This window comes from Tachypleus tridentatus, chromosome 2 (genome assembly GCF_004210375.1).
Source record: "Tachypleus tridentatus isolate NWPU-2018 chromosome 2, ASM421037v1, whole genome shotgun sequence".
In the NCBI taxonomy this organism is placed as follows: domain Eukaryota; kingdom Metazoa; phylum Arthropoda; class Merostomata; order Xiphosura; family Limulidae; genus Tachypleus; species Tachypleus tridentatus.
The window spans coordinates 102,586,535-102,614,074 of NC_134826.1; the positions used below are offsets into that span (position 1 = coordinate 102,586,535).

Sequence of the window (27,540 nt, forward strand, 5' to 3'; positions counted from 1 at the left end):
TTAAATCACAACCCACAAACATAATTGACACTAATAAACCAGATAAAAATGCAGCATTACACTGCAGTTTACACTTCTCCATTGAATTAGGTTCAAAAATCATTCACACTTGGATAAAACTTGCCATTAGATGTAAAATCTCTGCTGATTTTAAATCCACTCAAAACTAAAATCATTACTAAATAAAAATTATGTAAATTACATAATACCAACATCATACGCAAAATAATTTACGATAACTTTCCAGAATTCACATAGAACAAACCAGATTCATTTAACACAATAAAACACACTTCCACGTTTGCTGACATTACAACTCGCACAATTAAAGCACTCTAATTTTAAACAACAAAAAAAAAACATCCACCCACGTGTTTGCCGTGCTTGGTGACCCCTGAAGGGGAGGAGAGGATCCTGGTGGTTGAGGGATCCAGGCCCATTTTGACCTTGAATTCCTGTAGACGGGCGGCCATGGGGTGGTCTCCCTTGGGTCAGTCGACTGGTCAACCAACTACCAGTGTTGGGTGTTCTCAACAGATGTTGTGGGCATTGTATCTGATGCTGGTATTTGGGTATAGTACTCACAAAACCCTGGCATTGCTGCAGTGTCCTTGTTTGGCATTGTAGTGCGTCCCCTCATAGGGCTCCATAGTGGGTGGGGTTAATGTGCACCGGAAATATTTTTTTTTTTATTATAGATCCTTCAATTAAAATAGTGAAAAACAGTCCATAGGTAGACAACTACATCATGAAGACTCGGAGCAGCAATTTTCAACATCTGTAACATCTGTTGTACCTCATTTTCTTATACTACATTATCTTTCAGATAAATCTTTGGGGAAGATATCTCCCTTTTTCATTCAGAAGATACTAGAGGGACTTGCTGGCTCTCCAAAGTCAGTAAAGAAGCTTTGCTCTGGTGACATATTGGTAGGAACATCCACATTTCAACATAGTGAACTCCTCTTGCATTCAAAGGCATTGGGGATATACCTATTGAGGTTACGCCTCATGCTACTTTGAATTTATCACGAGGAGTTATTGTTGCGAGGGGATTTGAAGAACATCCCCAAGTCCAAGATTCTTGTTGGTTTCTTCACCAATGGAGTTTCTGCAGTGAGACGTATCTCCACTTGCAAAGATGGAATTATGATTCCAACCAATATCCCCATTTTGACATTTGCATCACCACGTCCACATGCCACCATCAAGGCAGGTTATCTTAATTGCAAGGTATGGCCATACATTCCAAACCCTCTCAGATATTTCCAGTGTCAGCGGTTCGGTCACTCAGAAAGTTCATGTCATGGTTCCTTGACGTGCTCGTTGCAGTGGCAAGGTCCACAATGCCTATGAGTGTGAAATTGACCTTCATTGCATCAATTTCAATGGCTCTCACCCATCCTACTTTTGTTCTTGTCCTAAATGGTTGGAAGAAAATGAGGTGCAGAGTTTGAAGTTGATTCAAAACATTACTTACCCTGAGGCTCGAAAGTTACTGTCCTCCACTTCATCTCGTACGTATGCTGCTGCACTTCGTTCCACTACTACAGTGGGACTGCAGACGGATCTCTCTCTGGCTCCAAAAGAATCGTTCTCAAACCAAGTGAAAAGTCTTTTGATCTCCATGGTTAAAAAGTTGATGAATCAACTTCAACACCCATCTCTGTCCCTAACATACATTTCAGCAAATCCAAAGATCCGCTTCCTTTGGTGGATTATCTTTGACAGTAAGTTGATCTTTATACCACACATTAAGCAGCTGCATATCCAATGTACAAGAGCACTGAACATCCTCTGTGTTCTGTCCTTCACCATTTAGGGAGCAGATCAATGTTCTATGCTAAAGATATATCATGCTCTTATTCAATCAAAATGCAACTATGGATCACTGGTCTATGGCTCTGCCAGGTCCTCAACCTTAAAGATGCTGGACCCCATTCATCATCAAGGACTTCAGCTCTGCACCAGGGCTTACTGCACTTCCCCAGTTTAGAGCTTATATGCAGAGTCTCATGAACCTTCTTTGTACCTCTGCCATTTGCAACTGTCTTTACTATATGCTTTGAAACTTCGTTCCTTATCAAAGCATCCCACCTGGGGTTGTGTTTTCTTTCCTCAGTAGGCCATGCTTTTTCAGATCAGACAATCTGCCATTACTCCTTTTGTCCTTACTATCAAGACACAGTTGGATGAATTAGTCTGTCCTTGGATAGCATTGTTGTTCCCATTTGTCAGCCCACCTCACCATGCCTTATTACAGTTCCCAAATGTGACCTATCCTTAAGTCATCTGAGAAAAGTAGATGCTCCCAATTGGATATACTCTGTTATTTACTGAACATCTTTCAATTTATTTTTCCATTCCTATATGTACAGATAGTTTGAAATCAGGTGACTGTGTGGGCTCTGCCATGGTTTGCTGTGGTTCGATGGTTGCATTCAGAATCCCCTCTATAGTTTCTGTGTTCACGGCTAAACTGTATGCTATTTCTCTTGCCATGGACCATATAGAAGCTAAGCAGTACTCAAATTTATACTAACTCACTTAGTTCTCTACTAGCACTGGAATTGCTTCACGTTAGTTCATACCCTCTTCTTGCCAATATTCAAAACTGACTGGCCCATTTCTCTTTAACATCTACTTTTATCCTGTTTTTCTGGATATCAATCCATGTTGGTATTCACGGGAATGAGCTTGCAGACACCACAGCTAAACCTGTCATAACTGCTGTGCCTGTTCCATACATAGACTATGGTCCTGTATTCAAGGCTTGGTTTTGTGCCAGTTGGCAGTCAACTTAGTTGGTTAGTAATTACTTGTTTATTGTTTTGTGTGTATACACCATCAGTTTCAGTACTATATTGGTTGGTTAGTAACTACTCGTTTGTTGTATTGTGTGCATACACCATCAGTTTCAGAAACTACTTGTTTGTTGTTTTCTATGTATACACCTTCAGTTTTAATACTATGTTGGTTGGCTAGTAACCTCATTTGATGTTTTGTGTGTATACACCATCAATTTCAATACTGCATTGGTTGGCTAGTAACTTTCTTTGTTGTTTTGTGTGTACACACCATCAGTTTCAGTACTATGTTGGATTGTAGTAACTTTGTTTGTTGTTGTAACCTGAGACTTTATATTTGGAATAAATAATTGCTGAGTAATCTGTGCATACTTTGTGTTTATTTTGAAATATATTTTTGTGTACACCTGTAACAACAGTTAAAAATCATATTTGAAAATACAGAAAAGATACTACAAAAAGAAGATGCAATCAGCATTTCAAGCAATTAGCCTTCACTAAGACTCAATTAAATATTGTTTTACTCAAATTTTGACCATGTGTAAAGTGTATCTTTTTTAAATTATTTGTTCAATATATGTTGTAAATAGTTTCGGTGGATGTACAAGGTCGTTCCATCTATGTTATAAAATATGTTTACATATACAACTGGAAAACGTTTTCTACTTCAGTTAGACTAACATTGTGCTTAGTTAGAAATAAATCTGTTTAGTGCAAATTTTGAAGTTTTTTTTAAAAATGTCTATCATATTTTGGTAACTTCAGTGATACATATCAACAGGTTTTGAGACTTTTAGTGAAGGCATGGGAACGCCGTCTTATCTTTACTGTTGGGGTGTCTTCTACAACTGGTGAACCAAACACAGTAACTTGGAATGAGATTCACCATAAGACTGAATTTGGCTCCAATATCACAGGCCATGGTTATCCAGACCTTCAGTACCTGGACAATGTTCTAACAGAATTAAAACTGCAAGGAATCTTAGAGTGATATATAATTCGTGCTTGGAAACTGTAAAATTAGAAATTTGCACTTGTTAAAGATTTGTCACTTAGTTTTGGAAAGTTTTAAGAATAATGTGATATCAGTTAAGCAAGCCTTTTTTAATTTTTGTTAAAGTGTATGTGCATTTTATATATATATGTGTGTGTGTCTGTAATTTGTTATAAACAAGCCCAAACAAAGTCACAAACTCTGCACCAATCAAAAAGATCCTCAGAATACAGGCAATAATGTGGAATATAAAATGTACTCTAGGTTTCAGAGGTGATTGTGGAAGTAGGGCGCACATTGCAGTGAGGATACGTAAAAGGCCATTTTCAGCAAAACAAGCCAGTAACGGTAAAGACGTAATGATTTTTTTTCCTTTTTCTTTTTGCCAATAATAGGTTTATTTTACTATTTTCTATAATTTGTTAAATTCTGTGAAACTGCAACACTAGAAAATCCTAATTTGGTATAATAATTGAAAATTTGGTTTACAATACTGTCATTACCATTACTGTAGTAACAGGAGAGACATGTCTCTACTGTTGCCATGAAATGAAGGAAAATGTTTGCATAATGTATGTCTATGAATGCATTTATACATTATGATGTAATCTGGAACAGAATACAGGTTAGAATTGATGAGCTGATGCCAAGTTTGTAGGTAGATACTAAGGTAGATGAAGTTTGTAGGTAGATACTAAGGTAGATGAAGTTTGTAGGTAGATACTAAGGTAGATGAAGTTTGTAGGTAGATACTAGGGTAGATGATTTTTAAAAATTTTTATCACATCTGTACTATCCAAATATCAGAGAAATACAACTGAAAGCATCAGAAATATTATGAATACATTTTATTTTTAAAAAAATCAAGTGGGGTGAATAAGAAACCAACAAACAACATTAAAAACGTTAGAAAATGTCAGAAAATGTAAAACAGAAAATTAGAATGGCTTGCATTATAGAAATTAAAACAAGAATTTTATAAATCAACTTGTGAATAGTATCTAATTGTAAACATGAATTAATACTGGCCCATGAATGGCAGGATCTTGAGCAACCATATTGAAATGAAAATTGTCCCATCAACTTCAAAATTACCTGCATTGCACAATTTAAAACAAAAATTTTATTGAAACAACTTTTGAACATGGTAAACAGCAGCTAATTAATACTGATCCATTAATAGCAGGATCTTGTGCACCCACATTGAAACGAAAATCATTGTCCCTTTATGTAAGTGGTGTCATAAACATGTACATTGTGTTAGAACTTCACAATAGACAAAAACTTATTAAACACTAGCCATGATGACCTTAAGGCTAGTGACTTGTTCCATATCTAAGTTGAATGGGGGTGGTCCCTGGAATATCACCTCCTTCAGTATGAATTTCTCGTCAACATTGGTGACAATATCATCTCGTTTTGGCCAGTTGAATATGTACTGGGAATGAACACCAATCCATTCAAGGAATTTAAATTTCATGCTTTCTAAATAAATTAAGTGACCAGTTTAAAATTATTTTTTCACACCCCTGGTGAATAACACAGCATAATACTTGTGTGTCTCAAGAACTGGTTTGAGGCTAGCTTGTGTTTTCTAAACCTTCCATAGAAGGTACTCCTTTTTTTCATCAGGTGAGAGGGCCCCAATATTAAGAATTTCTACATCATGGCCTTCAGCTAATCTTCTTTCAAAAAGGTTTATTTGCTGCACCATCAGGTTATTTTTGATTCTGCTGAGATCTGATGGGGGATCAACAGGAATTATGGGCATGGATTCTGTTTTTGGGGAATGATAATCACATTTATGACCTGATACCTTGCAATAACATGACAGTGTTTGATGATGCAGAGAACTTGGCTCATTGACTAAAATTTGATGTATTTTCATGGTACCCTTTATAGATTTTGATGGTACCATATTCAAATGTGGCTCAATATCTGCTAGTGCATCATCTGATATCTTATCTATTGTTACACTGATGTTCCCCTGTAATTTTTCAAACAAGTCATCAATAGTCCTGATGTCTCATCCATGTGCCACTACCCAATCAGCTGAATTTGTAAGGGCTGCTCCAATACCATCAGCTGGCCTTTTGCCATGACCACTTTCAAGAAAGTTCCAAGTCACACATTCAAATCCCAAACTGAATGGAATGTTGGCCAGGAGTAAGAAATTAGATTTTTTTTTTGTATTCGCTTGTTGGCCCATCAGAAACAAAGTGAACCTTGTTTACTCCATTTTCTCTGAGGTCTTTGAGCATTGTTTTCAAGTGGGCCCTAACTGATCCAGCCCCATGTCTTGTGTCTTCAGACAGAATACAGTAACACTTTGTAAATATACCCACAACTGAACTGCAGAAAATTGCATGACATGTGTGTAATGCTAACTGACACTTTGATGCTCCAAAATGCATCAACATAATTTTGGTACCTAGCTTACATTCATAATTTTGGCTAAAGTCAACTGCAATAGACATACATCACTTGCTAACCCATTTTTAAGCTTTCTAATCTCATGGTACTGATGATATAACCTGTACTGGTGTGGCAGCAGCTCTTGTAATTGAGATTCAAACAGGTTACAAACATTTTTAACTGAATCTTTTAACAGTTCTTCAGTGCTTATGTTTACTGAAATGACCTCACATTTGATACTAGTGTGTGATTCAGATTTACTTTACCACTGGTAGTATTCGATGGGCTCTCTGAATGACTCAATGTCTGTACCAGTGACATATATGTTACTTATATTACCACTGCATTTGGTACATTTTAAATACATATAGGATATATTTGTTCTTGAATAAACAATAGAGTTGATAATATCATTGACATTTCTACTCTTTATAACCCCAACTTAGTTCAGCTTTGAAGCAAGTAATTCACAATTGGTATGCAGTTTGCATGCTGTGGTGTCCGTATTATTTACATTTGTACAAACAACATAAAAGTAATGAAGCCTTGTAAAGGAAGTATAAGAAATGGAAACCTGCAGATTTTCAGCCAGAAATTTCATCCTCAAGTTTTTTAATGTGTGACATAGGTATCTTTTCAGTCTCTTCTCTTTTTTTCTGTGGAATAGTTTCTTTCTTCTTAGAAGCAGGTCTGCTGATATCATCCCTGTGATAAAAGTCATTCACTAGTTTTGACACTGCTGTTGGAATCTTGTTGAGCATTCCATCCTCATCCATTACCAGTGTTCTGTTGATCTTGTTCTGTTTATTCTTTAGTTATCTCCTTGAGATTGCCAGGTCTGTTTCAGCTCTCTTCATCACTCCATATTTCTTTGGAAACTGCCCTTTAATATCTCGAAATGACCTCTTCTTTTTTCTAGCCATTACATTGTCCTTGAGTTTTTGTTTTATTTCATCTGAGAGTGCAAAGCCAAATGTCAGCTGCTTGTGAATATCTTTCATGTTGTCAGATCTAACCATTAATCTTGCCTTTTTTGTTGGTGATGGATCTGCATGCTGAGTATTTCTACCACTGGTGTTCAAACCTGTGTTGTCCTGAGGTATATTTGTTTGCTGTTATAATAATTTCTTGTTTTCTCTTTTCATTTTTTTCAGTTCATTCCTCAAGTTCTTAATTGTTTCCTCCTGGCTCCTAATTTTTCTGTAAGCAAACTTTGCCCTCTCCATAGCTTCTTTCTTCTTGCAACTTTTTGATGAGATGGAGGATGCTCAAAACTTTGAGGACTTTTAAGAGGTGTCAGGTCAAAGGCTTGAAAATCTGGTCTTTCATATGAGCTAAAGTGCTGCCATCTCTGTGGATGTTGGTGAATATTCCTTGGCAAACATTATCCATGGTAACGGTAAAGACACATTCATTTCAGAAATGTGGGCCATATATCTTTCTTGGGTAAATTATGTAATATAAGCTAAACTACAATTATTAATCCTTTTTCAGAAACCTGAAATAATTTTTTTAATAGTCACATAAAATACACTTACACCATTTATGTCAGGAAATTGTAGAACGTTTTTATTGTAGTCTCCACTTTTGGCAAGTAACAGTATGGACATTTTTGTCACATTTAAACCAAGTGTTTTTTTTTATATGACCAAAGAACTTTAAACAATTTTTTCCTTGAGGGAATAAATTAGTTTTATCAGTGTGTCTACTAAAATATAAAGTTGATCCCAGAGAAGACAGAAAAAGGTATAGACATCATTTAGTCTTAATTGTCACATTTTGTTGAAAATGGCTGATAACAATCTTAACCTCCATTCATCAGTCTCACATAAGGAATAATTAATAATAAAATAATCAAAGGAACAAAAGTAGAATTTAGGAGACTGAGATGTAGGTGCCAAAGTCCATAACAACATGACACTACTTTATACAGATGAACACCTTACTGTATTTAAAGGCTTATCTAGAGTCTGAAAATTGGTAGTTACAGTGGACTTAATGGGTGGTGGTTGGGAGTTGTATTAATTAGTATAGGTAACTGGTTGGGACCCTTTATACTAGTATAATTTTTCTACTAGGCTATTAATTAGACCCTTACCACCATATTTGAAACTGGAATGCCAACTTAAAGAGGTAAGTTCATTTAACTTACTTTCCCCCAAGTGGTAATATCTTATTTTTTCTTTATTTTTTTCTTCTTCTTCTTTACTTTGCCTACAACTATCTGCAGGCAGTGAAGAGTGATGTAGATGTAGGACATTGGGGCCTTGAGCACCCACATCTCACTCTTCTAATTTCTATTTTTATTCTTTTTATTATTTAATTATTCTTCATGTGAGACTGGCAAACAGAGGTTAAGACTGATAAAAGATGTGTCATGACTGCAATGTGAGTCCTCTTTCTGTGTCACCTCTAAAATTTAGGGTACATTTTATATTCCACAAAAGGTCCTTTACCCTCGGGATCTTTTCAATTGGTGCAGTGTTTTTTATGTTGTTTGAGCTTAGTTTTATTTATAACAAATTATAATTAGTCAGAGGTTCGGATTTGCTGTTTTCAATGCAGTCTGTTCTTTTGATTTTGTTTTATTTTATTTTATTTGACTGTTCAGTATTAATATTCCCTCTATCTCTTTCTCTCTGTATGTATGTGTATATATATGCATGCATGCATAATATGGCTTTATTCTTTGTTTTCTTTAGAATATGAGTCAACAACTTTAGAAATAATTAAGGTGCGTTGTATATTTCAGTTTTTTGTGTATTGAGCAAAAAATGGTTAACAATTTTTCACATTTGTTAACAATTTTCAGGCTTAGAAGTGCTGTGTTGTATTGACCTTCCAATATATAATAATATATGGTTTTGTTTTTTATGAGAAGTACAACATTTAAAGTGTTACAAAGAAAAACCATTGTTCAGCTTTATTGTTAAAACATAATATTATCATAACTTTTGTGAAGACATTTTTTTATTCTTACCTTATTCATGTTTCATGTACAAAAGTTCTATATTTTCCTGAGTCATTCCATGTCAAATCATCCAGATTTTGGAAAATGTTCCAGGTAACCCCTTCAGAATGCCTTGAAAAAATTCACATATGCTCATCTACCCATATAATGAACAATTGCCAAAGATTAGATCAATATCTCTAATAGTTTCTGATTTATAGCCCTGTAAAATTTTTTTTTTTTTTTTGGCAAATTTATTTTCGGGCAACTTTGGCTGCTTAAAGCTGCAGGAGTACTGGTGGTAGAAGGCTGAAATTTGCTACACCGACTGAATTAAACTCACAGAATTCAAAAATGGTCTCAAACCAAGTTTATCTCTCTTAGGATTTTCATAGTGAGGCTGTAAAATCACCTGAAAACTCAAAATCATAGAAAACATTGGTTTATTTAATAAGTCATAGCTCTAAGACTTAATATGATACAAAGCTGAATTTTGTTTCTAAATTTCCCATAACATATCAGTTGATAAATCAGCAGTTGTTGTAATTAAAAACCTATTAGATCTCCTGTACAAAAATTTAGTTGCATGCAACTTTGTATGATTTAGCTAAAAATAGCCTGACTTCAGGCCACGGTTTGACCATGTCACCAGTTATTCAGCCTTTTCAGATTTCATTCTGTGGGGTCACCAGCAGCCCCTTGGATGATTTGACATGGAATGACCCTCCTCTTAAAGGAATTCACTTGAACATTTAATTATTCATGTTGTTTTGATAAAAGTTTTATAGGAAGCTTGTTTTAAATACAACTGAAACATTATATTTTCTGTAGGAAAAGCATGCTCAGTAGTAGTAGCTATTTTTATTTTTGGTTTTAAAACACAAGTATAGAATGTTGTTTTTTTTCATTTCATGATCTACATACAGCTGTAAAAGGAAAAGTTGTACCTGATACTGATAGTTATGAGTAGCTTTATATAAAAAATATATATATATGTATAAAATTTACAAGAGTTGCAGCAGCTAATAAATATTTTCTACAGTGTCGTTCAGTGTAGTGCTTCTTTTGTTTTTTATTACTTTACATTTTAAATTAGCTTTGCTATATTTTATTTCAGTTGTTATATGTTTTTAGGTGTTGCATAGTGACTGTTTCTCTTCTGCTTTTTATATTATTTTAATAGTTTTCATGTTGTTATTTTCACATGCTTTGTTTAATGAGTTAAAACAAAAATATTCTCTAAAATTTAGCATTTTATCTTTCGACAAATAAATAAAAGAATTGCAATTATATTTGTCATAAGCCATTATTATTAGGCCTGTCAATGTTTGGATGTGGGTTGGGATTCTTTTGTTATTACAATATAATTAGTGATAAATTCACTTACATTACCCTGTGGTTTACCACAGTTATATGCCAAGCATTAAATAAAAAGTTTGGTTCAATTTTTATGTAAAATTTACTATTCCACACACATTGGTTCAATTACCCTTTTACCACAGTTTTATCCAGAACTTTAAATAATTGTCCCCTTTTTGACAAGTCAAATTATTCTCCTTTATCTCTGTTATTATAGTACTAATGTGAAACTCAGTTTAGATATTGCCTGTATGGCTAAACTAACAGTAACGCGGTCTAACTTCACTTTCACTAATTTAACGTTTTTCGAGTTTACTTAACTTGTGCTCTCTTGATCTTATCTCTCTCTCTCTAGGCCTAGAAATTTCTTTAACCTGTTCAGTGCTGTAGACGAGATAACTCGTCCAAACCGATCGGTAACACAGTGCCACAAACGAGTTAATTCGTTCTCAATAATACCTACCTTCAACGCTAGATGTCAGCACCATACGTGCATTTGACCTACTTACAAATTGTTTCACTTTCGATCCAAAATGGCGTCACAAAAAGTTAAAATGAAGAAGCATTAGAGTTGTATTGTATTGTAATGAGACGCTTACAACACTACACAGAGAAATAAACAATTCTCGGAAAGTACGATGCCCTCTATGATATTACTAAACTAAATTTTTATCTATCACTCGTTCAATTATACTGAGCATTCCCAGACTGTCCCTGAAGAAGAAAGGTCCACCTTTTGAAAGCGCTCGGGTTATAATGTTTTTTTTTTCAGTTTCATAAGTTACGTGATACAGTAAGAGTTACTGTGTGATGTGCTTGTAAAAGGCAATCACGCTATAACAGTTTTTTTTTTTGTTTTAAATACATTTCTAGATAGTATTATAACTACTAGTATTTTCATTGTATCCCATAACAAGCGTGGAGCATACTGGATTAAAATACTACTTTGTATATTGAGTTATAATGACGTTGAAACGTAAAATCTTTTGTGCGTTAACTTTTAAAATTATTGGGTCGTTGTAAATTAAGACAATATTTTTTGTTTCTAGACTTTTAAGAACTTGAACATTATATATTAAGACCAATTTTTAGTGCCTTGACTACTAAAAAGCGTGGAACGTTATAAATTACAATACTACTACTTTGTTACAAGGTTTCTAAGAAGCATACATCCCCCTAGTAGCTCAGCGGTATGTCTGTGGACTTACAACGCTAGAAACCGGGTTTCAAAACCCGTGGTGGGCAGAGCACAGATAGCCCATTGTGTAGCTTTGTGCTTAATTCAAAACAACAACAAGAAGCATACGTAGTAGTAAATTAAACGACTACTTCTTTTTCTTTTGACTACTAAAAAAAGGTAAAACGCAGTAAGTTAAAATATCTACTTTTATCTTAAGTTTTAACTAAACTGGAGCGTTACTATTTTTATGCATGAACTTCTAATAAGGTTGTTACATTATATATTAAATCCCCTTTTATTTGTGCTTTTATTCTAATAAGATTGAAAAGTTATAAGTTTAAAAAATACGTCTTTGTGTTCTAATTTATAACAAACTCGGGACATATTAGATTAAAGCAATAATTCTCTGTACCTTGACTTTTAAAGAGCTTGGAATGTTAAAGTTTAAAACTTATTTTTATTTTGTGCGTTAATTTCTAAGAAGATTGGAACGTAGTAGATTAAAACTATTTCTTCGTGCCTTGTCTCCTGAAGGTGTGGAATGTTGTAGATTAAAACACTATTTTTGCTCCTTGAATTCTAACAGTTTAAAATGTTATAAATTATAAACTGCTAATTTGTACTTTGACTTATAATAAGTGTAAAGAGTAGTTTTTCAAAGCAATATATCCATTTTCCTTAACTACTAAAACGCATAGAATATAGTAAATTGAAATCCTACTGGTTTGTACTTTGTTTTAACTAGATTAGAATGACATAAATTAAAATAACTTATTACACACAAACAGAAACCCGTTACGTTAATTTTGTGACCTTTCAAATCAATCTTCTACACCTGAACTGATTTAGTGTTACCGTAGCAAAGGAATTGAATACTTAAGCAATTGAGAATATTCTAATTTTATTTAAAATTCAAAATTATTAACATAACATCAGAGTTTATTTAACTTTCTCAGTGAGGAGTAGATTGTGTTGATTCTAAGTATAGAGCCCAATTTCAAAGTTTTATGATTTCAAGCTCAGACAGCAACAAAGTGTGGAACTTTGCAGGGGTGAATACTTTTGCTAGGCGCTCTAAATTAAAGCCTTACTTTTTTGTACCTTAAGTCTAATAATATTAGAAAGCTATAAATTAAAGCATTACTTCTTTATACCTTAAATTATATCAATATTCGAACGAATCAGATTAAAACATTTCTTTCTTCAATTACCTTTAACAAGGTTGAAATGTTATAAATTAAAACGCTAATTTATCAACTTTGAAAAGGGTGAAACGTACTACATCAAAGCATTATTCCTTTGTTTTTGTTTGTGTTGAATTGTGCGCAAAGTCACGCGAGGGCTCTCTGTTCTAGCCGTCCCTAATTTAACAGTGTAAGACAAGAGGGAAGGCAGCTAGTCATCACTACCCACCTCCAACTCTTGGGCTACTTTTTTACCAACGAACAGTGGAATTGACCAGAACACTGTAAAGCCCCCACGACTTAAAGGAAGAGCATGTTTTGGTGTGACGGGGATTCGAACCCGCGGCCCTCAGGTTACGAGTCAAACGCCCTAACCACCTGGCCATGTCGGGCCACAACTCCTTTGTACTTGCACTACTAAAAAGTATGGAACAGGGTAAGCTAAAATGCTTTTACGTGGCGCCTTGAGCTTTATTAAGATTTTAACTTTAAAAATTGAAACACTACTTTTTCGTCCTTTTACTACTAAAAAGCGTGGAACGCAGTACTTTAAAATACAACTACATTTTACCAATGTTTTAATAAGACTGTAATATTGTAAACTGAAACATTACATTTTTTGCCTTAACTTCGCCTCACCCCCAGTTTTGATACTCGTGGTGGGCAGAGCACAGATAACCCTTTATGAAACTTTGTGCTTACTTACAAACAACATCCTTAACTTCTAAAAGAATTATAATATTATGAATTAAAGCCATTCTTCTTTCTGCTTTAGATCTAATAATATTGGAAAATGAAAACTTCTTTGCGCTTTAACGCATAACAAACATTTGTGTGTGTGTGTGTGTTCTTATAGCAAAGCCACATTGGGTTATCTGCTGTGTACACAAAGAGGAATTTAACGTTGTAAATCCAAAGATTTACCTGCTGTCCTAGTGGGGGACATTTCTTTGTGCCTTGACTTCTAAAGAGCTTGGAACATTATAGAATAAAACAGTATTCCTTTGTATTTTGACTTATATAACGTCTGTAACTTAGTAATTCAAAATACCATCATTTCTTAATTTCTAACAAAAGTCATAAATCAAAGCCTTATTTCTAAGTGTCTTCTCGCAGGATTGGAACATTATACATTAACACGCTACTAACTATTTATTTAATACTAACTTATTTAATCTAACATTAAATTTAAAAAAAAATATTTGTTTTGGCTTCTAAAGTGTTTAGATCGTTACAAATTAAAACTACGTCTTTGTGCATTAGCTTATATGAAGCTTGGAACATAGTAGACTAAAACATTTTTTTTTGTACCATAATCAACAAGTGTGGAATGTTGGTTGTAGATTAAAACTTAACATTTTTACTTTACCCTTAACAAGTTTAGAACGTTCTATATTACAGCAAACCTTTGTGCCTTGACTTCTAACAAGTTTGGAACGTTATAAATTAAAACATTAATCTTTGGTTCCTCAAGTTTTAATAATATTGGAATACTATAAATTAAAAACCTATTTCTTTGTGAAGTTACTTCTTACAATATTGGTCTACACAATGAGCTGTCTATTATCTGCTAAACATAAGTATCGAAACCTTGTTTCTAGCATTGTAAGTCCGCAAACGTATCGATATTTCAGTGGGTGGTAACAAAATTGAAATTTTCTATATTAAAATACTACTTTGTGCCTTAACTTCTAACAAGTCTGAACAGAAGTAAAATTAAACACTAATTATGTTCCTTGACTTCTAATACGTTTGTAACAGTGTAAATTAGAAAAAAACAACAATATTTGATCCGTTGACTTATCTGAAGAGTGGAATGTAGGAGATTAAAACATTCCCCGTCGCGCCAAACATGCTCGCCCTTTCAGCCGTGGGGGCGTTATAATGTGACGGTCAATCCCACTATTAGTTGGCAAAAGAGTAGCCCAAGAGTTGGCGGTGGGTGGTAATGACTAGCTGCCTTCCCTCTAGTCTTACACTGCTAAATTAGGGACGGCTAGCACAGATAGCCCTCGAGTAGCTTTGTGCGAAATTCAAAAACAAACAATTAAAACATTATTTTATGACTCATCTTCTAATAAATGTGGAACGTTGTAGATTAAAACGTGACTTTTCTACTTTGCACTTTGTGCCTTAACTTCTAACAAACTTTAAACGTTCTGTAATAAAATTCTGCTTTATATTATGAGCTTCTCGGCTTGGAACATACTGCACTTTCACTCCTGCACTTCTTGGCCCGGCATGGCCAGGTGGGTTAAGGCGTTCGACTCGTAATCTGAGGGTCGCGGGTTTAAATCCCAGTCGCACCAAACATGCTCGCCCTTTCAGACGTGGGGGCGTTATAATGTTACGGTCAATCCCACTATTCGTTGGTAAAAGAGTTGGCGAGGGATGGTGATAACTAGCTGCCTTCCCTCTCGTCTTACACTTGCTAAGCTGGGGACTGCTAGCGCAGATAGCCCTAGTGTCGCTTTACGCGAAATTAAAAAAAAAAACATCTATTAACACCGAAAAAGATCATCCTGTCGCTACCTTCCAGATAGCCCTCGAGAAGCTTTGAACTAAATTCAAAACAAACAAACAAACAAACCTTCACTTCTAACGATTTTGTAACGTCGAAGATTAAAACATTACTTTTCACCTGCACTTCTAACAGGAATGGAAACTTCTACATTAAAACACTATTTTGTGATTTGTCTACTAAGAAGCTTAAATGGTCGTAGGCCAAACTTTACTTTTTACTTTCAATTAGATCAAGTCTGGAACGTTGCAGATTAATGTACTACTTTCGACCTTAAGTTTCAACACGCTTCGAACGTTGTAAAATGAAATACGACTTCTTACCCTGTTTTCTAATTAGCCTGGAACCTTTCTGGTTAAAAAGCCTTACTTCGCTCTTTGACTTTTCAGAAGCTTGTTATGTTTTACATAAAACACTATTTTGTGTCTGATTTCTAACAAACTTGAAAATTTTTGTATTAAGAAACTACATTGTGCTTTAACTTGTATTACGTTTGGAACATTGTGAATAAAACATTACTTTTTACTTTGGCTTTTTACAAGCTTCGAACGATGTAGATTAAAACACTACTTCATTCCGTAGCTTCTATAAACCTTGAAATATAGATTAATACACTTTTTTTCATCTTGCCGTCTAACAGGAATGGAACTTCCTATGTTGAAACACTACTTTTTGCTTTGACCTCTTACAAGCTAGAGGCGTTGTAGATTACTACTTTTTGATTTCAGTTCCAACAAGTCGTACACTGTTTTGCTCCTGGAATTCTCATAAGCTCTGAACAACGTGGAGTAAACCACTATTTCGTGCCTTCACCTCTAATAGGCTTAAAAAGTAGTAATTAAAATTCTACTTCGTGTCTTGGCCTCCAACAATTTGAACACAGTAAATTAAAATACTACTTTGTGGCTTAAGTTCTGGCCCAGCATGACCAGGTAGTTAAGGCACTCGACTTGTAATCTGAGGGTAGGGGGTTCGAATCCCCATCGCACTAAACATGTTTGGCCGTGGGGGCGTTATAGTGTAACGGTCAATCCCCCTATTCAGTAGGAAAAGAGTAGCCTAAGAGTTGGCAGCGGGTGGTGATGACTAGCTGCCTTCCCTCTAGTCTTACACTGCTAAATTAGGGATGGCTAGCACAGGTGGCCTTTGTGTAGCTTTGCGCGAAATTAAAAACAATCTTCTAACAGCTTAGATTCATTAGAACGTTTTATGTTAAAAGTAAAAAAATATATATTTTAGGCCTTATCTCTTCAAAAGATTAAAACGTTGTATATTGAAACTCTCCTTTGTGTCTCCACTTCTAAGAAGCTTGAATAGTTGTAGATTAAAATATTACTTTTCACCTTGAGTTGTACAATACTTTATACATTGACTTCTGGAAAGACTGGAACATCGTTTATTGTAACAATACTTTTCAACTTCATTTCTAACATGATTGAGATGTTCTACAGTAAAACACTACTTTGACTTTGATTACTAAAAAATTTAAGTGGTTGTAAGTTTACTTTTTACTTAGGATACTTTCCCGCTTGGAACCTTACAGATTAAAACACTACGTCCTTCTTGTAAACTTTAAACGTTGTAAATTTGAACACTACTCTCTGTCATGACTTCTAACAAGCTTGGAACATTACAGATTAAAACACTATTTTTACCTTTACTTTTTACGAGCTTGGAATTCTATACTTTAAAACACTACATTGCATATTGACCTCTAACAACCCTTAAATATAGTATATCAAAACTACTACGTGCACTGACTTATAATGAGCTTGGAATGTTATTAATTAAAACATTAATTTTGACATTAAATTCTAACAATCTTAGAACATTGTACATTAAACGTATATTTCTACTTTGAGTTTACGATGCGAAGAATGCAGTAGATAAAAATACTGTGTTATACCTTGACTTTCATCAAATCCCAAACGTTGTAGATTTAAACATCACTTTGTGCCTTAATTTCTAACAAGCTTGGAACGTTGTAGATTGAAACACTATTTTATGCCTTCACTTTTAACAAGCGTGGAGCGTAGTAGAATAAAACAATATTTCTTTGTTACTTGACTTTTATCAAGTTGGAACGATATTTATTAAAACAGCACTTCTTTGTGCCGTAATGTCTAATAAGCGTGAAACATAGTAGCACTTTCTTCCTCCTTGACTACTAAAATGCGTGGAACATAATAAATTAAAATTCTACTGTTTTGTACATTGTGTTGTATCAAAGTTGGAACGATGTAAATTGAACAAGCTTGCCGTAGCTTGATAGTTAGAGCAGTTGACTCACAATCTGTGGGTCACGAATTCGAACTCCTTCAAATGAAAAAATATTCTCCCTTTCAGCCGAGGGGGCATTGTAATGTAACAAACAATCCCAATATTCGTTGGTAAAAGGGTACCCCAAGAGCTGGCAGTGTGTGGTGTTGACTAAATGGTTTCCATATCGTCTATCGCTGCTAAATTAAGGTCGGCTAGTGTTTGTAGCCTTCATGTTGTTTTGCATAAAATTTAAAACAAGCTTATAAACTGAAACAATATTTATTTCTGATTTCTCTTAAAACAAGCTTCGAACGTTCTAGATTAAAACATTATTTTCGTACCTTACTTCTAAATAGCTTAGAACGATGTAGAATGAATTATTACTTTGCGCCTTGAGTTCTAATAAGCTGATAACTTTGTAAACTACATTTTGGCTTGACTCCTAACAAGCTCCGAACGTCGTAGATTAAAATACTACATTTTCACCATCACTTCTAACAGCGATGAAAATTCTACATTAAAACACTGCTTGATGTCTTGAAGTTACTGAAACGTTTGGGTGGTTGTAAATTAAAACGTTACATTGTAAATTAAAGCACTACTTCCTTCCTCGTCTTCTAGCAAGCTTTGAAAGTTCTTGAATAGACCAATACTAGATGGTATGACTTCTAAGAAGCTAGGAACGTTGTATAGTAAAACTCAAGTTTGTGTCTTTAATAAAATTAGCTTGAAATATTGTATATTACAACACTAATTTGTCGCTTTAACTTCATACTAACTTGTAACTGAAAATACTACCCTGTGCCTTGATCTATAACAAGTCTTCAGCATAGTAAGTTGTAACATCACCTTGTGTCTTGAATTCTAAAAGCTTAAAATTTTTATATTAAAACTCGAGTTTGTACCTTTAACAAGCTTGAAATATTTTCAATTAAACCACTACTCTACTGCCTTGACTCTCAAAAACTTGGAATGTCATAGATTAAACTACTACTTCGTGCTCTCAGTTCTGACAGTCTTCAAACGTTATGCACTACTTTATGCCTTGACTTTAAGCAAGCTTGGGAAGTCTTAAAATAAAATACTACTTTGTGCCTTGAATTTTGACGTGTATGAAACATTGTGGATTAAAACATTACTTTGTGTCTTAACCTTTAACAACCTCTGAAAGTTGTAAATTATAACTTCGCGCCTTTACTTCTAACAAGCTTAAAACATAATACATTAAGACACTACTTTGTGCCTTAGTTTCTAACAAGTTTGGAACGTTCTTGATTAAAACACTGCAATGCTATCTTGACTTCTAACAAGCTTAGTACATTATAAATTAGAATATTAGTTTATACGTTGAGTCTTAACAGGCTAAGAATGTTCATACACTTATCTGTACTTTGACTTCTAACAAACTGGGATTGACATAATTAAAATAATACTTTGTTCCTTAATTTATAACAATCTTAGAAGGTTTTACGTTAAATAATACATTATACCTTATACATTATGTAGATTAAAATACTAATGTATGCGTTCACTTCTGTCAACCTTGGAACATTGTAGATTGAAAGACTGCTTTGTGTCTTCACCTCTAACAGGTTTGGAATGTTATAGTTACGAATACTACTTTGTGCCTTGACCTCTAACACGCTTTCAACATAATAAATTTAAAAAAGTATATATTTTTGTTTCTCCTTCTAACAAACGTGCATATTAAAACTCTACTTAGTGCTTTCACTTTCAAAAAGACTGAAACACTGTGCTTTCACTTTTAAGTTCTATCAGGCATGCATCATGTTACACTAAAATACTATTTTTTTTACCTTCACCTCTAACAAGTCTTCAAGGTAGTATATTTAAAAAAATATCTTTTCACATTCACATGTAACAAGCTCGGAAAATTGTAGATTATATTACGTTTTACAGTTTCAAATAGAATGAAACTGAGTTAAATTGTAACATAAATTTAGAAATTAATTAATGGTAGACATATCATATTATAATGTTGAATAAATATTGCTTGTGAGTTTGTAAAATTTTTGTATATAAATCATTGTTTGTAATAACCATTATTATAAACTGTACTGTTGTTTGTACATTAAAATATATTTGTATTAAGAAAGAAAATTTGATATATCAAGCTTGTTGAATCTTCTATCCGATATGGAACTTCCTTGATATCTTATAGAAGGTTCACTACGAGCGCATTAATTCTGAATTGATACAATTCATTTAACGGGGAGCTAGCTAGCTCTTCAAATGTGAAATTTTCGCAGCTGAAAACTAACGTACGAAGTTAATTTGTTGAAGTGAAACGGTTTGTAATGTTCGAAATCGATAAACGTTCCTGGTCAAATATTTGTAGTTTCCCGATAAATAAGTGTTACTCACAGTTATAGCTTCCGAGGCTTATAGTATACCAACAGTAGCAAAAAACAATAAATATTGTTTCTTGGCGCGTCGGTTTATGAACCTAAGGCGAAATTCTCAAAAGTTCAGTTGGCAACAGTATTGGCAATCTTTAGTATTTACATGTACACATAGTACATTGTTGATACTTACACACAAGTATCTTTTACAACATTAGTGAATATACGGGAATTTTTCAATACAGATTTAACAGTATAGGTTAAATGCATTTCTAAATAAATATTTAACTGAAACCAATATCGATATTAATACAAATATATAATAATAAATGTCACAATTAAAACACCACTTCGCTTCTTACCTTCAAACAAAACTGTAATTTTTTTATGTTAAACCTCTAATTTGTGCTTTTACTTTTAACCACCAACATTGTAGATTAAAACATTTGTGCTTTGAGTTATAACAGACTACAAACGTTGTCGATTAAAACACTATTTCGTGTTTCTATTTATAAGAAGCTTGAAACGTTTTATATTAAAACAATACTTTGTGCTGTTACTTCTAACAAGCTGGAAGCATTGTGCGTCAAAACACCATATTGCACTTTCACCTTTAACAACCCTTGAATGTAGTATATTACTTTATGCATTGACTTACAACAAACTTGAAACGTTGTGCATTAAAATATATCTTTGTAACTTGACTTTTAATACACGGGGAATGTAATGGAATTTCTTCGATCAAGTTCATAATACAGTATGTTAAGTTACTAATTTGTAAGTTCTAACGATTAAAATGATACTTCGTTCCTTGACTGTTGTCAAAATTTGGAACGTTGTAAATTTAAAAAATGCACTGCTCATTTTTTGTTCAACTGGCCTCTTGCAAGTACAACACTAGAAAAGATATTGGCGACGTTTTTAGAATTATTAATTAGTGCTTGCGTTGTGATAACAAACACACCCTCCCTCAATAGATCAACGAGAAGTCTGAAGGATTATAACACTAAAATAAAAACAAAACAAAAACAATGGACGTCCATACCAGTGTTACAGTCCCGCCAGGTTATATATAATATATACATAAGAAGAAGAAAAACCCACAAAAGAACAAGAGATCACTTAAATAACTGCTATTTGAAATTGTATAAAGCATAGAGTTTATTTAGAAAAGGAAAAAGTATACGTACCGTTTCACACGTGTTAAAGCAAACCATTGTGTGTACTCTTTCTTTATTTTCAATAAACTTGATATCATACGTCATTAAAATCACGGTGAGTCATTTATGATTTGATTTAGGAGGTGCATCCTAGAATGATCTCATACTTCCGGTGGCAGATGCAGACGTCTGTGTTTGTATTACGGAAGTAGCGTCATTTTAAACAGCTGTAGGATACGAATGATACGCGATAGAAACTCAGAAGTAAGTTGTTATTTAGTGTATAATATCACAATATAAGTAAAAGTGCCTTTTCGTGTTTTTTGTTGTTTCATAATCTAACATTAATAATTTTCGGAATGCAATAAATGAATAACTTATAGCAAACTTTTGTGCGCTACCATTGTTGAAAGTGATGGTCACAGCTATGCAACGAAACAGGGAAAAACTTGCTTCTATGTAATGTTTACGACTTACTGCATGTGTACAGTTTTCTCAGTAAAATAGTTTCTACTTCTAGTGTTTAATGAACAAAAGGCCTTTGATTTTTGTAGTCTTTAAAGTGAGACCCAGTATTAATATTATGCTTTTAAATTCTGTGAAATGAATGAAGTGTAAAGACAGGAATATACTTTACAGTTCATTATTGTATTATTGTACGTGTTTTGAAACTACCTATTGAAGATTTTTAAGTTTTGACTCTTTACTTGTTTCATAATCTCATCCTCCCAATACATTGTTGTCATTGTGTCTTAGTAAAATTTGGTTTTATTTTATTTTTTAGGTTGGTAACATATGGAGCTACCATCATTAATGTAATTGTTAGCTAATGTAAAAATAACATACATAAGAAAAGAGTGTATAGAACAAAGGCTTCAAACACTGTGAAATAGCAGCAGTATCAGAATTCTCTCCAGTGTCCTATAATATGCCACAAAAGCAAAATATTGTTAAGCCTAGTCCTAAACTTTTGCACTTTAACTCTGATACCCCCTTAAAAAGATTTGTCAAAGAATATTCCAAATTCTCTCCTGAAGACTCAAATCAGCTCCAACGGCTTCAGGAACAGGTCCGAGCGACTTGGAGTCAACTTGCTTTTCTTCAGGCTGAACATGCAAAGGTCTTGGAAGGGCTTCACAAAGAAGTTGATCAACTGCAGACACAATGCAGAGGTACAGTTCTCTATATTTAACGTGTATTGGATAATTATGATATTTTAATTGCAAAATAAAAAAGTTTCTTCTAATACTCATTTTATTTTCTTTGTATTAATTTTCTTGTCACTTGTTTTTTTGTTCTTTTATTTACTGCTTAAGTCGCACTTTTTTATTTTCTGTACCCATTTATAACAGTCACAGGCACTTATGATATTAAATATAATGTGTTAGTCTAATATAAGTCATTCATGTGTTGATAAGTGACCCAAAGAAGTTTTGGGAAATGAAGCCTGATGTTTTATTCACTCACTGTTAAAAACATTCCTGAAGTCACCAAAACTATTTGTTTAAGTATTATAAGTGTATAACAACAGATATTATGCATCAACACTATCACAATAAAATTTAGTCTATTCAAGGAAAAGGAGTTAACTTTCAATCTTTTCCTGATTTTTAAATAATATCTTGCTGTTTATTGGGTTACTGGTACATACAACAATATCTTTTTATAAACTCCCTGTTTAAGAGATTTCATAACAATTATGTTGGAACAATTTCCAAAATGTGGAGGAGAACAAATTCTGTAGGTAGGTTTGCTTGAGGATATTCTATAAAAATCTTATTTAACAAGTCAGGCAAAGACATATTCATCATACTACTCATTAAAATTATGATTATGTATTGAAACATACATGTACAATGTTTCAGATCAGCTTGAATATTTAGACCAATACATCAAAGAAGGAAGTTATATGACTGCAAGTATTAACCAACTTTAAGAATATTTACATTGCACAGTAAAAAATAAGAAAAGGAATCTGTGTATACGTGTAGAGATTTATCATGGATACAATTCACTGGAAATCTTCCAGAACCAATTCAAATGAATAATTTCTTTCTAATGTATTTGTATCAGACCTACTGAATGAATACACCACACATCAGTCACTAGTAATTTATATAGCAATAAAAGTTATAAGAATAGCACTGTGAATGAACTTAATGCTTCTTTGCAGAGCTGCAGTTGAAATTGGTTGTACAAGAGTCCCCTGCCATATGTCAAGGTAAGAAAAAAAGTCATTGTTTTATAGTAGCTTCAGTTGCAGGTGGGGAGAAAGAGAAATAGAAGTGTGTAAGTGGGTTGATTGGTTACTTTAAAAGAAAATAAGTTTGAAATTATGGCAAAAAGTATTGATAACAGTGAGGTTACCCAACTGATGAATTTGCAAATTATAACTGTAATAGGTTTTGTTTTACAACATTTCATGCTCTTTGTTAGACTGGTTTATGAAGTTAGTTACATTACTTAGTAGGTTCATGTTTTAAGTTTGATTCATGTAAGTAGATTTTTTTTATCAAAGGCAATTTATAAGTGTTCTAAAATGTTATGTCAATAAAAAAAACATAAATTTTGGATAAATATTTATCTGTAAGGCAGTTTTCTCATCCCCTTACTTACACCCTCAAACTTTAGTAACCCATTTTAACAAATTTTTATGCTGTAAATTCACTTAGAAAAGTTGACCATGTCAGATATTAATAAAGACTTGCAAAGAACACAAAGTAGTTTTTTATATATCTTTTTTTTAATTTCTCTTTTTAAAATTCTATGTATAATAAAATATCCGAGAAATGAGCAAAGTAACATCAAAGTAGGTCAAAAAACCCTAACGACTGCCCCATGAGTGAAAAAATGTCTGTGTGAATAAGTGTCTGGATTTTAAAATAGTGGTTTTTATGTTTTGTTTAGTTCTTCATGAAAGTAATGTTGAAGCTCTAGAATCTGCAGTTATAAAATGGCGAGATAAGAACAAGGAATTAGCAGAAGAGCTCAAAGCTTCCTTCCAGCATAATGATACCCTGCAGCAGCAGTTAAAAACCCAAGAATCACAGTATTATCGAGAGCTCGCAGCTAGAGATGAAGTAATTTTAAACCTCCAAAAAGAATTAGACTTAAAATGTGGGACTATTTCCTACCTATCAACCCAATTGCAGCAGCTAAAGGAGGGTAGTTTCTTCAAACGTATCTCTCTAAGAAAATCTTATATTCCCAAATGTGGTAGCATTTTTAAAGGAGAATGGATGCATCCAGAAGCATTTGGTTCTTCTGATAAAGCAAGTTCATTTAAAGAAGAAAATGGCAAAATGTTTTCTCCAATACACATGTCCAGTGGAAACCCAGGAAAGAATAAGTCAAATACATATGGAGGCTTCACCAGAAGATCCAGTGAAAGTTCAGACAGTTCTTTCAAAGATTTTTTAGAGAATGATGAGATATCTATTGATAAATCAAGAAGGGGAAGAAGTTCTCCATATCAGAGCAGTCTTTGTTTTTCTATTCCAAAAGTTATAGGAAATGGCACATTCACTAAATCTTTTGATGTAAAACTGCCTTCCCTAACTCAATCAAGGTGTGCTGACAGAACTCTTGTTCACCAGCAAATTAAGATTGATTGAAAAAAACCTGCCTTATCTTTTAATCCTTCTGACATTATTTACTTTCCTGCTTCAGAGGCAAAAAAGATTTATAAATAATTAATTAGTTTTAAAATAACAGGGATCATTAAACAGACAATTGATAAAAAGTAATATTTTTCTTTTATGTATATATTGTGTTTTTATAGAGAGCATCCAAAACTAATCATATCTATTGGTTATTAATATGATTATAGTTTATAAAATTTTTAGCATTACCTGTTTTCATATTTTTGGTAATTACCTCATAATGACTTGACCATGTTCTGCCTGTTCTTGTGCATCTGGCATACAAGTATTGAAGAATTTCAAGGATAATTATTTTGAATGTAGCTGTAGCTGTCTAATACAACCCTATGTGACAGTAATATATACATTATATATATATAAATTAGTTTCAAATTGGTTTCATAGGAATATTACCTTGTTGACCTAGGAAATGAAATGATATTCTCATTTTATAGAGAAAAAAATCTTTCATTTTATAAACTTCATGTTTAACCTTTTCAGCCTCATGACTCAGTAGCAAGTCAACAGGCTTACAATGCTAAAATTGAGCTTCAATATATGGTGGACAACCCATTGTGTAGCTTTGTGTTTAATGGCAACCACACTAGTCATCTTTTCATGTACAGTTCAGTCAAGTAATAACAACCAAAATAATGTATTTGGATTTATTTTTAAATTTTCTTATCAGTGCATCATTTTCCTAATGGATGCACTTGAATGTATAGTATTGATGTCTAGATATAATAGTAACTTTCTTGAGAATTTTTTGGCCTAAAACAATAAATAAAAGTTTTGTTCATTTTGTATTTATTTGTTATGTGACTTTGTGTATGGTAAAATACATTTTGTAGTTTTGTAATAATACATTATTATTTGTTTTAGTGTTTCACATCTGTTAAGAAATACAGGTGTTATTTTTTCCTGATATTTTCTCTAAAAATATATTTCTGTTTATTATTGATGTGCATCAAATGCTTAGTAAATCAATAATATTACCAGTACAACTACCAACTTATGCAAGATGGTGAACTATGGCCATTAAATGGCTATTGTTATTAGTCTATCAGCAAATGTTTTATTATCATACAAATATCAATGATGTAGTCTGCAGACTAACAGTGTTAAAATTTGAGGTTTGACTACTCACAGTACAGATAGCCCATTATGTAGCTTTCCAGTAATTAAGAAATGAATGCTAAAGAAAAACAGAGTGAAACCAACGAAGTAATTTGATTTTATTTTTCAATACAAAATTATATTTTTTTTTAATTTGCAGGTATAAGAGGTCAGTGTGTTATCAGTATGTAAGAGGGTGACTATATTTAGCTTCTTCAGATTTATGTACCCTCTGATATCTGCTGACAATTCTATCTAGCCAATTAAATTAAAGTAATAAATTAAATTGGAAAATGAACAATGTTCTTTGGTGTACCCCTCGGTGTGGATTCCTGTACGTGATGAGGGGACCTCCCAGGAAAGATTCTGTTTTTTCAAGTTACCTCCTCTGGGATCTAAACATCCACCCACGTCTGTGGCGACCCGTGAAGGGGAGGAGAGGATCCTGGTGGTTGAGGGGTCCAACCCTAAAACACCACTTTGACCTTGAATTCCTGTAGACGGGCAGCCTTTGGGTGGCCCCCTTGGGTCAATCAGCTGGTCCACTTGGGCTAGAAATCAACCAAGTACCAGTGTTGGAAGTTCTCAATGGGTGTTGTGGACATTGTGTCTGATGCTGATGTTTGGGTATAGTGCTCACGAAACCCTGGCGTTGCTGCAATGTCCTTGCATGATATTGTAGTGCATCCCCTCGTAGGGCTTCATGGTGGGGGGGGGGTCGGTGGGTAGCGAAATTTTCCTTTTTTCCTATGGATACTCTTATAAAAAAATTAAATAAAATAGAGAAAAAACAGTCAATAGGTAAACGACCACGTCTTGAAAACTCTGAGCAGCAATCTTCAACATCTGTAACACACGTACCTCATTTTCTTATATTACATTCTCTTTCAGAAAAACCTTTAGGGCAAATGCCCACCTTTTTTTATTCCGAATGGACTAGAGGGACTTGCTGGCTTTCCAAAGTCAGTAAAGAAGCTTTGATCTGGAGACATATTGGTTGAAACATCCACATCCCAACACAGTGAACTCCTCTTGAATTCAAAGGCAATTGGGGATGTACCTATTGAGGTTACCCCTCACGCTACCATGAATTCATCACGAGGAGTTATTGATGAGAGGGATTTGAAGAACGTCCCCGAGTCAGAGGTTCTCGCTGGTTTCTCCACTCAAGGAGTTTGTGCAGTGAGGCATATCTCCACTCGCAAAGATGGAGTTACACTGCCCACAGATATCCTCGTTTTGACATTTACATCACCATGTGCACCTGCCACCATCAAGGCAGGTTATCTAAATTGCAAGGTACGGCCGTACATTCCAAACCCTCTCCAATGTTTCCAATATCAGAGGTTCGGCCACTCAAAGACGTCATGTCGTGGTTCCCTGACATGTGCTCATTATGGTGGCAAGGACCACGATGCCTATGAGTGTGGCACGGACCCACATTGTGTCAACTGCAATGGGTCTCACCCTTCCTACTTTCATTATTTCCCAAAATGGTTGGAGGAAAAAGAGGTGCAGCGTTTGAAAACGACTCATAACATTAGTTATCCTGAGGCTCGGAAATTGCTTTCCCCCACTTCATCTCGGA

At 33.9% G+C, this 27,540-nt stretch overlaps 2 protein-coding genes across 5 annotated transcripts in view; both read left to right on the forward strand.

The window, feature by feature from the left end:
- Window positions 1–10,212, forward strand: part of LOC143244716 (E3 ubiquitin-protein ligase DTX4-like) — an 85,352-nt gene extending 75,140 nt beyond the window's left edge. For all 3 annotated transcript variants that reach the window (XM_076489866.1, XM_076489869.1, XM_076489867.1), the window contains exon 11: window positions 3,589–10,212. In XM_076489866.1, the coding sequence (XP_076345981.1) occupies window positions 3,589–3,798 (210 nt within the window). In that variant the 3' untranslated portion in view covers window positions 3,799–10,212. The remainder of the gene's footprint in view (window positions 1–3,588) is intronic.
- On the forward strand, window positions 4,017–25,640 carry LOC143244717 (uncharacterized). 2 transcript variants are annotated; one of them, XM_076489871.1, is made up of 4 exons: window positions 4,017–4,149; window positions 22,233–22,367; window positions 23,369–23,416; window positions 24,103–25,640. In XM_076489871.1, the coding sequence occupies exons 1-4, from the start codon at window positions 4,041–4,043 to the stop codon at window positions 24,807–24,809; spliced, it is 999 nt and encodes a 332-aa protein (XP_076345986.1). In that variant the 5' UTR covers window positions 4,017–4,040; the 3' UTR covers window positions 24,810–25,640. The 2 variants fall into 2 exon arrangements, with proteins under 2 accessions (XP_076345986.1, XP_076345985.1); XM_076489870.1 differs by lacking the exon at window positions 4,017–4,149 and adding an exon at window positions 14,335–21,459 and having other exon boundaries at window positions 21,980–22,367.
- The last annotated feature ends 1,900 nt before the right edge of the window (window positions 25,641–27,540 follow it).